Here is a 13,979-nt window from a genome sequence, read left to right on the forward strand (position 1 = left end):
TCAGAGGTCTGTAAAGTTGTTCTGCTGGGCGTCCCAGTGGACTGCGAATATAATGTAAGTGTTCAGGTGGGCCTACAAAATTTCTACATGCCCAGATACGGCTGGAAGGACAGCCAGAAGCACTGCTGGGAAGGGAGATTCCATCTTTGAAGAAGAGGCCTGAATGGCTTTGTGGGCATGGATACTTCATTTTTGACAAAATCTGTCTTACTCCAAGAGAGATTCTTATTCCTAATATGAGCTCCCTCTTTACCCATTTCTTCCCAGTCACCTTTATCCTTCTATTGTTTAAACCACTTGGCCTGAGGAAAGAGCCTAAGGGCCAGAGTCCCAGATGTGACAATAACAGTTGATAAAAATGCTGCCTCAGGCAGGAGACTCTGGCATGAAGACAATTTCTAAACCATTCAGCAGGAGAGGCACATGTGACTCTGGGGAAGCTAGCGAGACCGACTGCCAGCCAGAGCTTACCAAAGGTGTCAGCATAGATCTTGGCAAAGGAGCCCAGCGTGAAGCAGATGCTGTACTGGGAGCTGGAGAAGCAGACGTTGCCCAGGAGTGGGGAAAGGATCAGGTTCTCGTCAGTGGAATACATGCTGAAACAGAGACAGTTGTGAGTGCGGAGCCCGGCTGGGCAATAACACTGCCACCACACCAAGGGTGAAGACAGGGACTCAGTATCACAGCCTCTCTCTAGCCCTCACCCTCAGAAGGGGCTTGCATAATACACTCAGCTTTGCCAACAGCCTGGTCCAAAAAGTGACACGATGGAGCTGTTCCCTAACTCCCAGCAACAAGATGATTTCCCAGAGCTGGAAACATTCTGCACAATCTTGGAGAAGTTAACTGCACTAGACAGACAAGGGGAAACTTGGAGGACAGAGACAAAGACCTTGCAACACAGGAAATGAATCTAATGTGATAAGATAGGAGTACCTTTTTGAGAAATCTCAACTTCACAAATACAGACAGACATAAACACAAATGTGAGTAAATGAATGAATGAAAGCAAAAAAAAAAAAGGTAACTTTGCTCCCCCACTCTCACTGCCCTACTTGTTCGGCTTTATTTTACAAATTCATGTTAAAATGTTCAGTCTTAAAAGCCATGCAGAAGCCACAGCCGCCCAAGTTCACCAGTATTTATAAGAAAGCCGCTGTACACAGGGATCAAATCCATAACCCTAGCCTTCCTGACACCCTATTTTATGGAATTGCTGAAGTTAGAAATACAAGTATTGGCTTATAAAGAGCAGCTCCCTGCCTCACTCCCAAGTTACGTTCCCCGAGGCAACTGCTTTCAACTCTTTTAAAGCTGCTTCTAGAACATTTACCTCCATATTTCTAAATACGTTTATGTTGCTATTTCTTGTTTAGTGGTTGAGATGTGACTTCTTGACTTCTTATTTTGACAGATCAAGATTTAGCCCTCTCCCACCTCCATGCCCCTCTTTAAGAGAAGTTTATCATTATCTCATTAGGCAAATATTATTACTATTCCCTTTTCATAGAAGCAGAAACTGAGGCTCTACAAGCTTAAGTAATTTGCCCAACTTTACAAGGCTGGTATGGGTGAAGATGTGACTGACTCTAGAGCTTAAGGTGTTGACCACAATGCTAATTTGAAGATGTGCGGGGAGCTGCACATCTGACTGAGGAACAGAGCTGATGAGGCCAAGGCTGGGAAGTCAATCCCTGCAGAGCCACGGAATACGCCTCAAGCCGCATCCAACAAGCTCATGAACATATGCCAAGAAATCAGGGTTGCCCCCAGAGGTGCTCCAGGTTAAGATTTATAAAAACCAGAGTGCCTGAGGACAGGAAATCTACTCCCAGGGTCCCTCTACCTTATTAATCCGTTGACCTCATCTACAATGTGACGCAGCTTGTAATAAGCATCAGTGGGAGGCAGCTTCAGCTCCAGGATCAGTCGGTCAATCTTGTTGATGCACACGGTGACTGCCAGCCTCTCTTGCACGGCATGCTTGATCAGCCGCTCTGTGTTCAGCATCACCTGAGGGACACAAGACTCAGAAGGTGGTGACAGGAGCAAAGAGGGCAGAAAAGTCTGAAGCAGAGCCAAAGAAGGTACTATTTTAAAGTATGAAGTATGAGGAAAAGAGGACCTGGTGAAACAGACTATTGGGTGGAAGTAGAGGGTCTCTTCCCAACGGCAGTTTCAGGAACTTTAAGAGGTCACCTTGTAGGACTGAGAAATGAATAAACACCTTGATGATGTTGGGAGCCAGCGCTAGAGAAGGAACAGAGGAAGGCTTAGGAAGAAATAATGGTGCTGACATGGAATTGTAGGTATTAGGATAAACTAATGGTTTTTCCTTTTTTTTTTTTACTGTGTTAATGATTTTTGGTGTATACACATAGAAATAATTACAGATATACATGGGTGTATGTTATCTGTGCTCAGTGATAAGTCCTAGAAGCAACGTACCCCAGTAGCAATGAACGTACAGTGACACTTGTTTCTAAGTATAAGTCCTCACTATAAGGAGCCATAGCTCCTTGGAGAAATGGTTGATTCCAGGGTTGGCACAAGAAAAGTACATGACGAGTCTAGAACATCTTTCTGTGCTTAGAAGAAAGAACTACTCAAAAAAAGATGGGGCATGCCAAAAGGATACAGGGACCAGCCTGAAGGAGTTCTCACTGACCAAATTTGGAATAACTAGAGTATCAAGAGATATAAAGACAGTACTGGATTATAACCCACTGAGTAAAATAAATATCCCTGTAATGATACTGGTAATAAATAAGCAAAAGGAGCTCTTCCTTACAACAGAAGTCCAACCAGTAAATACAGAAGGAATAATAAGAGTTAAAAAATCACCATTTGCAACTATTATATAAATAAGCTAACAATGATCAATGGATGATAAAACTGGTAGTTTGGTATGGAATAGCATGTATGTAGAGGCTCAAGGTGTCTCCCTACAAATTATTTACTACAAAGGGGAAAAAAGTAACTTGACACTAGAGAAGCCTGTCAGACCCACCAAGTGATCATCACCAATAATGGGACAGGTGACATCAAGGACCTCCTGATGGGATGGATTAATAAGAACATAATTATACTTTTGCAATATTCCTGCCCAAAATAACCTGAACCTAATCATGAGGAAACATCAGACAAACCCTAAATTAAAGATAGTCTTTAAAATACATGGCTTATGGCGGGCTTGTAGCTCAGTGGTAGAGTGCATGCCTGGCATGCACAAAGTCCCAGGTTCAATCCCCAGTACCTCCATTAAAAATAAATTTAAAAACCCCTAATTACCCCCCCAAATACATGGCTTATATTCTTCAAAAACACCGATGTCATAAAAGATCAAAAAAGGTAAAAGAACAGTTCCAGTTAAAAAAGACTGAAGAGACATGAAAATTAAAGCTAGGCATCATCCCGGGTTAAGGAAAAAAATTCTATAAAGGACATTATTGAGACAATTAGTGAGACTAAGGTCTGGAGAAAAAGATCTGTACCAAACATTGTAGCAGTGTTTAATTCCACGATTCTGCTGAGTGTACTGTGGCTATAAGTGAATGTCTTTTCTCTTAGGATATACGTTCTGAAATATTTTCTTTTCAAATGGTTTATGGGGAAAACACACACGTGTGAGTGTATATGTACATGTACAGAGAGAGAATTACAAAGCAACCGAGGGTGAGCTCTTTGTACTACTGTAACTTTTCAATAACTTTGAAATCATTCCAAAATGAAGTCAATTTTTAAAAAGGAAACTCTAGCTCCCTCTGCTGGCTATCTCACCAACAACATGAACGAGGTTAGCCAAATTACCCAATCTTTCTATTTAGAAATATAAAAGATACCCTGAGGCTTTTAACTCCAATCTCTCTCAAGGTTAGACAAATTTATTAACATTTAAAATCTATTTATTTGACTAAATTTTCCTCCCTCCCTCTTATTTACATTTGCCATTTTTGTGTTTCCCCAATGACAATGGGTTCTACCATTTTGAGCATCACTGGGCAGGGAGTGGGGACTCACTGAGAACTAATTTTGACCTTCATTTGCTGCCCTAATTTTAGAGCAAATGTGAGCCTTAATCACACAGACTCTCATGATCTCTACCTCACAGCGCATTCAGAGCTCTGGGAGTTGTGTGGGGCAAACGTAATACGGAGAAGAGAATAGAGGCAGACTCACGCCCTCAGCAGCATCGATGAAAAGGACCACTCCATCTGAGATGCGCAAGCCAGCTGTGACCTCATCAGAAAAATTCACGTGTCCTGAAAAGCAAATACCAAGTAAGCCATCACTTGTGAGGTGTTAGGATGAGGCAAAATTAAGTTGTATGTGGTCTGAAGGACACCACAAAGCATGTGAACCCACAAATATTCCCTTTCTCTTCTCTCCACAGCTCCCTAAAGTGTATAAAATTCCACATTAGAGTCACATCCTTGGACTATGCTTTTATACAGGAGGCTCCCAAACATAAAAAGAAGGAAGCGTTTTACCAAGGAGGGCATAAAGTATTCACACGCACACATTAGCTTAGTCTAATCAGCAGTGAGCAGAGTTCTGTGGGACAGAAGACAATTTGGAGGCAGGAAAAAGGGCATAGGAAGGCCTGGAGCATGGGAGCCAGTTCCTGGCAAGGTGCTGCTGGGGGGTGCAGGTGGGGGGTCAGGGGCTGAGAGATATGAAGGCATCTGGCACCTGATGGGGAAAAGAAGGCCTATCTGTCAAAACTCACATTTTCCTATTTATAACTCTGCCCTGAGCTGGTCCTTTCCAGCTATGGGTGTGCACCCCTACAGTCTCCTTCAAAAGACCGAGAGCGCCTGAGGCCAGGACCGTATCTGACTCACCTCTGTTACCCCAGTGTCTAGAATGAGACCTGACACAAGTTGAAATGAATGAATTTCCCGAAATTTAAATATTCTAGAGCAGAGTCAAGAAAGGAATGAAATAGAAGGCCTGGAGCACAGTGATTACTAATTAACTAGTTAGAAGCAAAAGAGACAGTTAAAAATGAAAATTATCTCAATGAAGGTGAAGGGAAGGTAAAAACAAAGACATAAGGCTTTGTTCTGTTCTGGATGTTCTGGATGTTCTGGAAAGAGCGGGAGCACAGGAAACAAATAAGACAAGGTTCTGATGGTAAAAGGTAAAGGAATGTCCTACCTGGAGTGTCCATGATATTGAAGAGGTAAGATTTTCCTTTGGTATCTGGCAAAACCACCGTCACAGGAGTACTTTTGATGCCAACGCCTCTCTGGAAGTCACACAGAGAGAGAGAATGATCAAGGCTTCTTTCTTTGCAAGAGGGGTTCACTCTGCTCTTGGGCTTTCCAGTTGCTAGTAAATTACCCTGATGTCTCCCCATGTAGGGGGTATGATTTTTATATAGGCCACTAACCTTGAAGAATGACCTTGAATACAAACTATCTTGGTGTTAATCAGCATTGGTGAGGGGTGAGTTGGTTCAAATACAAAAAAGTAAAAATAAGAGATAAATGACCAAGCAAAGCAGTATTAAACCTTAATAGAGAACCCAGGGTCCTAAAATCTTATCTTTCTCATACACTGTAAATAAAAACAATTAAGCATCATAAAAGTAAAAAAAAAGAAATCTGGGGCATCTTAGGGTTTTTTCAAGTATTATAATAGCTGTAACAGGAAATAAGTATTAAAAATTTCCCATCAAAAAAATAAACAAACAAATAGCAGGGAAGTGGGTATAGCTCAGTGACAGAGCGCATGCTTAGCATACACAAGTCCTGGGTTTAATCTCCAGTACCTCCGTTAAAAAAGAAGTGAATGAATAAATGGAAAAAAAAAAAAAACCAATAGCTTACATTTGTTGACTTTTTAACATATGCCAGCACTGTTCAAAGTTCCTTTGGCTAATCATACTTATATACTCATAGTCTATGTGGTCTTTTAAGAGAGACAGAAATAAAAGCGAGGGGGAAGGAAGAAGGGTGAGAGGGGAAGGATAAAGATCCAGATGGAAAGAAAAACCAACCAGTTGGAATGGGAAAGACAGAGATGTATGCTCACTTCTTTATACAGAAAAAGAAGCAGAAAGACACATGAACCCATTCCCAAAGAGAAGCTTCTCCCAGAAAGATCAACATACGGATGAAGTCATCCTATAGATTTTAAGGATGATGTCATTTGAGCTTCTGCATAAATTACAGCATAAACGTATATATCACTTCTTACTATTTATCCTATCAAGCTAAATTAAATCCAGTCAAGAATAGGAGGTTCCCCTCTTTTACCCTACAGTTTGCATACCCATTTCTCTTTCAAGTTATAGGTCATGGGATGACTGGGAGAAGCAGGGAGATATAGAAGTGAGGGGTGGGAATGAGAGAGGAGGGTGAGATATGGACCAGAATTTTATCATAAAGGCTCCCTTACATTCCCTACAAAACTACTACTGCAGGGCCTGGTGTGGACAGCTGGATTTCCAAAGGCACACTTACCTCTTGCTCTGTGAAGAGGATGTCAGTGTAGCACAGCTGGGAAAAAAAAAAAAAAGAACTGTTGTTACCACCTGAATTCAGACTCCTCTCCCACACAAAAACCATCAATCACTTTCCCTCACTACTCCCCAACTTGAGGGTTTCTGCCTCAAGAGGAGAATAGATGGAAGACAACAGAGTGTCCCTACAGAAATGCCAGACAATGAGACCAGATGCTCCTGGATGTGTTTAGGGGAGTGGGGGAAGTCACTAGAGGCCAGGTATAGCTGAAGAGCTAAATTATAACTAATGCACCAAATTCTTAACAGCAGTAAAGGGAGACACACCCAGCCTTCATGGAACCCCCTGCATGTCAAAACAAGTCAATCTGGTGGAGACTGAACATTTATTGCACTGAGACTTGTAGCCACACTTGGCCTCATTCACAGGCATTTAAATTTATCATGAAAACAACAAGGTCCAATTGTATCATATTTATAGAGTAGCTATTAATACTGTGACAGGAAAGAATAGGCTATAAAAGTCAGGATATATCAGAACAGAGGAGGGATCCCAAGTGAAGAACAGAGCATCCCAAAATACTGCAGGTTAACATTCTCTATGTTCCTAAGAAAGTTGAAATTATTTTTTATTATTATTATTATTAATATTAATATTAATAGAAATTACAACAATGAAGTAACACGTTGTAGACATCATTATTTATAATGAGAGTGGGAAGGTGGAAAGAAGGAGAGGGAAGGAGAGAGACATCCCTGTATATTTCAAATGGTTCATCCTAAAACCTCAAAAGAATTTCTACTTACATCTTGGTCATAGCGCTTTCGGATTTCCGGGTGAGTCTGCTCTATTAAACAATCTACAAAACATGTCTGAAAGGGAAGATAAGGTTAAATTCTGCCAGTGATGGAGGACAATCTATTCTACCCTTCCCCCAGTTCCCAATACACCACATAATTTAGGGATAAGGAAAGGAAGAGGAAAGCAGGGAGGATTATGGGACAGCAAAGAATGAACAATGAAGCCACAGGATTACTTTCAAATGAAAGATGAAATCTTTCTTGGACAAGCATCCCCCAGGAAATGAAAACTTATAAAATCAAAGTAAGGCTCAACTGCCGTCTTCTGTCCAGATGTAGACACAAGGCTCAGGCATGCAAGTGGTTAGCTTTCCATCCACTGCTCGGGAAAAGCTATAGAATTTCACAGCCCGGTTTCACAATAGGCACAGAGGCTCCCCGCACCCCGCTGGCCCTGGAGTCAGGAGGTCCAGTCTTATGGCCTAAGATCCTATCCTGTGACCCTGAGGGCTGAAAAAATGGGCAGGAACCAAGAGTAACCCTGTTCCAAGCAGCCAAAAGTTCTCTCACCTTGCCATGGTGGAGGTGGCCACAAAGGGTCACATTCCTGATGAGCTCTGAGTTATCCATCAGATCTGCCAAGAAACTGAAAGGAGAGGAAAAGAGAAAAGGGACTTTGGCAAAATTTTCAAATGAGGGAGTGGTACATAGGTGTTTTAGGTATTTTCGGCCAGGAACAACTTTCAGACCAGCTGCAGAATGCTCAGAGGCAGACGTGAATTTCTACATCTACCCAGTTCTGGCTTTGGGAATGTGACACATTTATCCATGAGGTGGCACAATGTGAAATGTCACGGAGATTATAACAGGAAAATAATGAAATTTAAAAAAGCAAACAAGAAGATAAAAAAAGCCCAGTACCAGAGCACACATACACGAGTACTGTTCCATTCAAAACATTCAGGCTAGACGTTACACATTTATTCCACTGATGCCAAAGGGCATTTCAAATCACTTTGGGAGCTTCTCTTTTGAAACTGCCAACAGAGCTAGTTACAAAGGCTTTCAAGAAAACCCCATCTCATTAATGATGTAGAGCAGAAGTTCCACCTCTATCAAAACCAACACCACCTTTCTTGCTTATCAGCTGCATTACTTATGGCAAATAGCCTTCAGATAACTTTTGGCTCTTCAAAAAAATCAACCCCAGTTTTCAAAAATTGGAGATTTTTAAAAATCACCATTGAGAACAGAAAGGAATATGAAGCAAGTTCTGAAGACAACTGAAAGGGCATTTTTAAAAATGTATGAAGGATGGCAGGTGAGCTGACCATTTCAGAAGGGACCTCACTTTTTCAGACATATAAGATGTCAATATGTTTAAACAAAAAAGAAGTTTCATTATCTAAAAATGGGTCACAAGCACCTCAATATCTGAGGGTCTTATAAGTGCATTTCATCAATGAAAATATTTTCAAAAACAGTTTTCAGTATGAAGAGTCTAAATTAATCTACACATATCTACCTACTTGTGCCTCCTTTTCAAAATAAAAAGATGTTATGGTCCCCAAACACTTAGCAATCTTACTGAGTCAAAACAGGTTCTGGTAGCCCCAACACAATACCCAGTTCTGTCTCAAAGGCTGGCTTCCAACACCAAATTAAAGGCTTGGAAGAAGAAAAACCAGCTGAGATCTGGATGTGAGCCAAGAAGAAAGTTAAGCTTGAGCCTAAATATCCCAGCAGCCACATATAAATTGAAGGAAACTTTAGGCAAATGTAGGGAGAGATTTTGCTTTCATAATAATTCACCGGCTATTGCAACCACAAACCACCTCTTACCTCCATGAAAAAATAAACCCACACTATTTGTGCAGATAGGCTGCAAGACCATATAACTTACTCCATTTCATACACCGTAACAGGTAATGTCTGCTCCATCAGAGTGAATTTCTTGGTTTTCACTGGCTTAATGATGGGTTCTAAGAGAAAAAAAAAAAAAAAATAGTAGTGATGTGCAGGTGGGCACAGAACATAAAAACACAGAGCCCTATTCCATTAGACTGAGCTTTCAGAATGTATGATACATGACATCAATTTCTGTTCTTCTCAAGGACCACTCATGTTGAGAAAATTTTGGAAATGCTCTTTGGCACAAGACAGTGAAGGGTCTTGAATTGTGGACTGGGGAGTTTGGACATCCTTTTGTGGAAGGAAGGGAGAAGACTGGATACAGGATGAGGTCAGCGTCATTACAAAAACCTCTCCTTGTATTTATAAAATGCAACTACTTTCCAGAAGACCAATGAAAATTATTAAAGGACTGGAAAACAAGCACTGTGAGGATTGGTTAAAGGAGCTAGTGTTATTCAGATGGGAAAACACAGACCAGAGGGAGAACTTAAAGAGTCTTTAAGCACCTAAATGGGTATCAGATAAAGAAATAACTGTTATTTGCTTGGTAACAAGCTACGAGTTTTACTGAATATAAAACAGGGTTTATTGAATCTCAATCCAAAATTAGTACCTGAGCAAAAAACTCATCAGTTCATTCACTGAACTTTCAAGACTAGTCATGGCTATGAAATAAAGTTTTCTGGTTTCAATTTCACCTCTCACAACCTGAGGCCTCCAGACTCACCTGTGAGAGGCTGGGTGTCCTCCTCCTGAACAATGGTCTCCACTTCAGGCCCATACACCTCCTCGGCTGTGGGGTAGTACTTTTTGTCCTCATGCAGCACCACCTCCATCCCAGGGTGGTCTTCGTCATGATCTCCTACGTCATCATCGTCGTCATCATCATCCATCTAAAAGCAAGAGAGGGAAGGAGGCTGTAAGAGGGGTGCACTTTTCCTGCTCAATGACTGACTACAGTACACAAGTTAAAAGCAATGACTTGACAGCTCCTTGAGTTCCACGCTAAAAAGTCAGTGGGGCAGCTTCTACTCTTGTGTGATCTTTCACAAAGAGAATAGTGTAGCCCTGGCTATGGATGGCTCTCCTGATTCAAACTGGCCCTTTCCTAAATATGGGTCATAAGTTGATGGAGATTGAAGAAAACAAATGGTTTATCACAACACACACTTTTAAGGAAAAAAAAAATTTCCTCCAAGGGCAGAAACCAGAGGGAGAAACTGGGAACAAGTCCATACCTTTAAAATTTTCACTTAGTGACAATATTGTTTTTGAAAAATACCTCTGTGACAGATAAATAACAGGTGCTGGCAAGGATGTGGAGAAACTGGAACTGTCATACCCTGCCGGTGGGAATGTAAAACGGTGCAGCTGCTTTGGAAAATAGTTTGGTAGTTCCTCAAAATGTCAAACACAAAGTTACCATACGACCCAGAAATTCTGCTCTTAGGTATATACCCAAGACAAACAACAGCTTATGTTCACACAACTTAAACAAATGTTCGCTAGTAGCATTACTCACAGTAGTCAAAAGGTAGAAACAACCCAAATGTCAATCAACTAATGAATGAATAGATAAAATGTGGTACATCCATACACTGGAATATTATTTTGTAATAAAAAGAAATGAAATACGTTTTCATGCTGCAGCATGGATGAACCTAAAAAGCTTTATGCTAGGTAAAAGAAACCAGACACAAAAGACCACCCATTGTACAATTCTGTTTATATGAAATGTCCAGAATAGGCAAATTTTTAGAGACAGAAAGTAGACTAGTGGTTGCCTAAGGCTGGAAGGGATGAGAGGCAATGGCTAAGGGGTAAGGGGTTGCTTTCTGGGATGACAAAAATATTCTACAACTGACTGTGATGATGGTTGCAGAACTGTGAATATACTAAAAGCCAGTAAAATGTACATGTTAAATGAGTGAATTGCATGGTATGTGACTTATACTTCAATAAAACGGTTAAATAACTGTAACCTGCATTTTTCTAACACACAGGTAATAAGAACACAGACAAGCAAAGAATAAAATTGACAGCACATATATTTATACCTTATATTTTGGGATGACTATGGTCTACCACGTACCACAACTTGTTTAACAATTCCCTATTCTCTAACACAGAGGTGTTTCTAATTTCTAGCACTATAAACATCACTGCAATGGGTACTTTTTGTACACCCATCTCTGTAAGTATCTCTCATTATTTCTTTAGGATAAATCCCAGAAGTAAAACTGTGGGGCCAGAGGATGTATATGCACCCCAAAGGCTTTGATGTGTATTTCCACCCTTGGAAATGCCTCATCAGCACACTCGCAGGAGTAGCACATGAGAGCATAACACATTCTGGAGTTGGACGAGAGGTCATATGGCCTAACAGTCATTCATTCAGCAGACACCTACCCTGCCAGGCATGCTTCTGGACACTGCCCTAAAACTCCTCATACACTGAGAATCCTGTTAGATGTGAGGTGTCTGTTGGGTTTGTTTGTTTAGTTTGTTTACCAGAGGTACTGGGAATGGAACCCAGGACCTCATGCATGCTGAGCATGTGCTCTACCTTGAGTTATATCCTCCCCCTGATGTGAGCTCTTTAAGAGCTATTTATCTTGGTGTCCTCAGTGCACAGCACGGTGCCTGGCATACAGCAGACCCCGTCAAATGAATGAATTCTTTCAACATATGTCTGCCCTAATGAATACTTTCAGTAACACAGCACTCACAAGACAGCCCATTTCCCTGATGGAAAGTGAGTCTTTGTAAATGACTTCAAACTTACCTCTTTATATATTAATCCACGGTCATAAGCAATATTGAACAAAGCTATGCCCTCTACTGCTAAAACATCTTTCAAATAATTAAAAGCAGCTATTGTTCTAAAACATCCTGGTTTATTCACTTGCTCAAAAAATATTAAGCACTTAATATGTGCTAGGCACTGTTCTAGGTCTTGGTACAATAGCAATGAAAAAAGAGAGGTGATCCCATCTGAGCAAAAATGTGATGGGAGAGTAAGCTCTACACGTGGTGGGGGGAGCATTCCAGTTGGCTGAGTGGGCGAATGTGCAAAGGCCCTGAGCCAAGGACAGGCTGGCAACTTTGAGGATTAGCAAGGAAGCCAGTATGGTGAGAGTTCAGTAAATAACAGGGAGAAGAGTACAAGCTGAGGTCACATACAGGGTGATCATGTAGGATCTTCTGGATCATTCTAAGTAATTTAACTTCATTCTATGGCAATGGTTCTTAATAGGGGCAACTTTGCCTCCCAGGGAAATTTGGCAATGTCTGAAGACATTCTTGGTTGTCAAAACAGGGTATGCGTGTGCAGGACCTGATGGGTAGAAGCCAGAGATGCTGCTAAACATCCTACAAGGCATAGGACAGCCCCCACAACAAAGAATTATCTGGCCTCAAATGTCAATGGTAGTGAGGTTAAGAAGCCCTGTTTCAGCAGTTCTGAGCAGAGGAGTAATATGATCAGGTTTTTGTTTTAAAATACACTGTGGTTCCCACACCAAGAACATACCAGAAGGAGGGAGATTAGTTAGGAGGTTACTGCAGTGATTCAGGGAAGAGATGGCAGTGATAGTGACTTGCACCAGAGAAGTAGATGTGAAGGTGGTAAGGAGAGGCTGGATTCCACATAGATTTTGAAAGTAGAGTCAAAAACGTATTCTGATGAATTCAAAGTAGGGTTGAAAAAAAAAGAGGCAAGGTTTTTGACCTCAGCACCTGAGGAACGGCATTGTTGTTACTGAGACAATGAAGACTGTAAGAGCAGGTTGGAGGCAGGAGAAGAGGACAGGGGATGGGAAGCTCTGTGCTTAGCCTTAGGTATGTTAAGTTTGAGATACCATGTAGGAAGTTGGACATATAAATCTGAGGTTTAAAAAAAAGGTCCAGGTTGGAGATACAAATTTCAGTGAATAGATGGCATCTGATATACTGGATGAGACCAAGGGAGTGCCTATAGATAGAGAACAGGTATTAGGAATGGAGCCTTGGGGCGTGTTGACAGTTAGAGGTCAGGGTGATGTGGAGGAACTGGCAGGAAAGACTGAAAAGGACCGGTCAGAGAAGAGAAGGAAACCCAAGGGAAGAGAGTATTTTAAGGAGGGAGTGATCAGCTGGGTCAGGTGCTACAGACAGGTCAAGAAAGATAAAGACTGGGTCTGGGACAGAGGTCACTGAGGACCTTGACAAGAGCAGTCTCTGTGGAATGGGAGAGGCAAAAGGACAGAAGCGGATTGAGGGAAAACGGGAGGAGAGGATCTGGAGGCAGTAAGTAACAACTCTTTTGAGATGTGCTGCACTGGGAAGTGGGGAAATGGGAGGTAACTGAAGGGGGACATGGGGTCAAGAGAGGATTTTATGATGAAAAAACAGCAGTCTGTATGCTGATGGGGATGATCTAGTAGAGGGGAAAATGACAACATGGGACACAGAGAGAACTGCTGGGGTGAACATCTTGAGTAAATGAGAAGAGATGGGATCTAGTTTCTAGCAGAAAACATGAACAAATCACCCATAAGAACAGGAGGGAAGGTATGTGGTACAGACTCAGGGACGTGGGGAGGTGTGGTGGTGGAGGCTTGCTTTTTCCTTCACCCAAATTCCAGCATGTCAACTTCTTTCTTAAGAAGAACACAAACTCTCCAGTAGTGAGCTGACTGGCTACCTCCCACCATCTTTACACTCTACTTCCATTAATGTGGCCTAAGATTATATTAGCTCTTTTGGCAGCCATTCATCTCCTACTGCTGATGGCTCCAAGACAGCTATCAAGCCA

The 13,979-nt window shown here is 41.6% G+C and overlaps 1 protein-coding gene across 1 annotated transcript in view; it reads right to left on the reverse strand.

Annotated features, from left to right (window-relative positions):
- EFTUD2 (elongation factor Tu GTP binding domain containing 2) overlaps positions 1-13,979 on the reverse strand; it is a 34,501-nt gene that overhangs the window by 14,522 nt on the left and 6,000 nt on the right. The window contains exons 3-11 of the mRNA XM_032457378.1: positions 9,912-10,077; positions 9,174-9,252; positions 7,841-7,916; positions 7,277-7,342; positions 6,471-6,506; positions 5,161-5,251; positions 4,180-4,262; positions 1,847-2,013; positions 472-596 (exon numbers count right to left, since the gene is read on the reverse strand). Of these exons, the coding sequence (XP_032313269.1) occupies positions 472-596; positions 1,847-2,013; positions 4,180-4,262; positions 5,161-5,251; positions 6,471-6,506; positions 7,277-7,342; positions 7,841-7,916; positions 9,174-9,252; positions 9,912-10,077 (889 nt within the window). The remainder of the gene's footprint in view (positions 1-471; positions 597-1,846; positions 2,014-4,179; positions 4,263-5,160; positions 5,252-6,470; positions 6,507-7,276; positions 7,343-7,840; positions 7,917-9,173; positions 9,253-9,911; positions 10,078-13,979) is intronic.

The sequence above is a fragment of the Camelus ferus genome, chromosome 16 (genome assembly GCF_009834535.1).
Source record: "Camelus ferus isolate YT-003-E chromosome 16, BCGSAC_Cfer_1.0, whole genome shotgun sequence".
In the NCBI taxonomy this organism is placed as follows: domain Eukaryota; kingdom Metazoa; phylum Chordata; class Mammalia; order Artiodactyla; family Camelidae; genus Camelus; species Camelus ferus.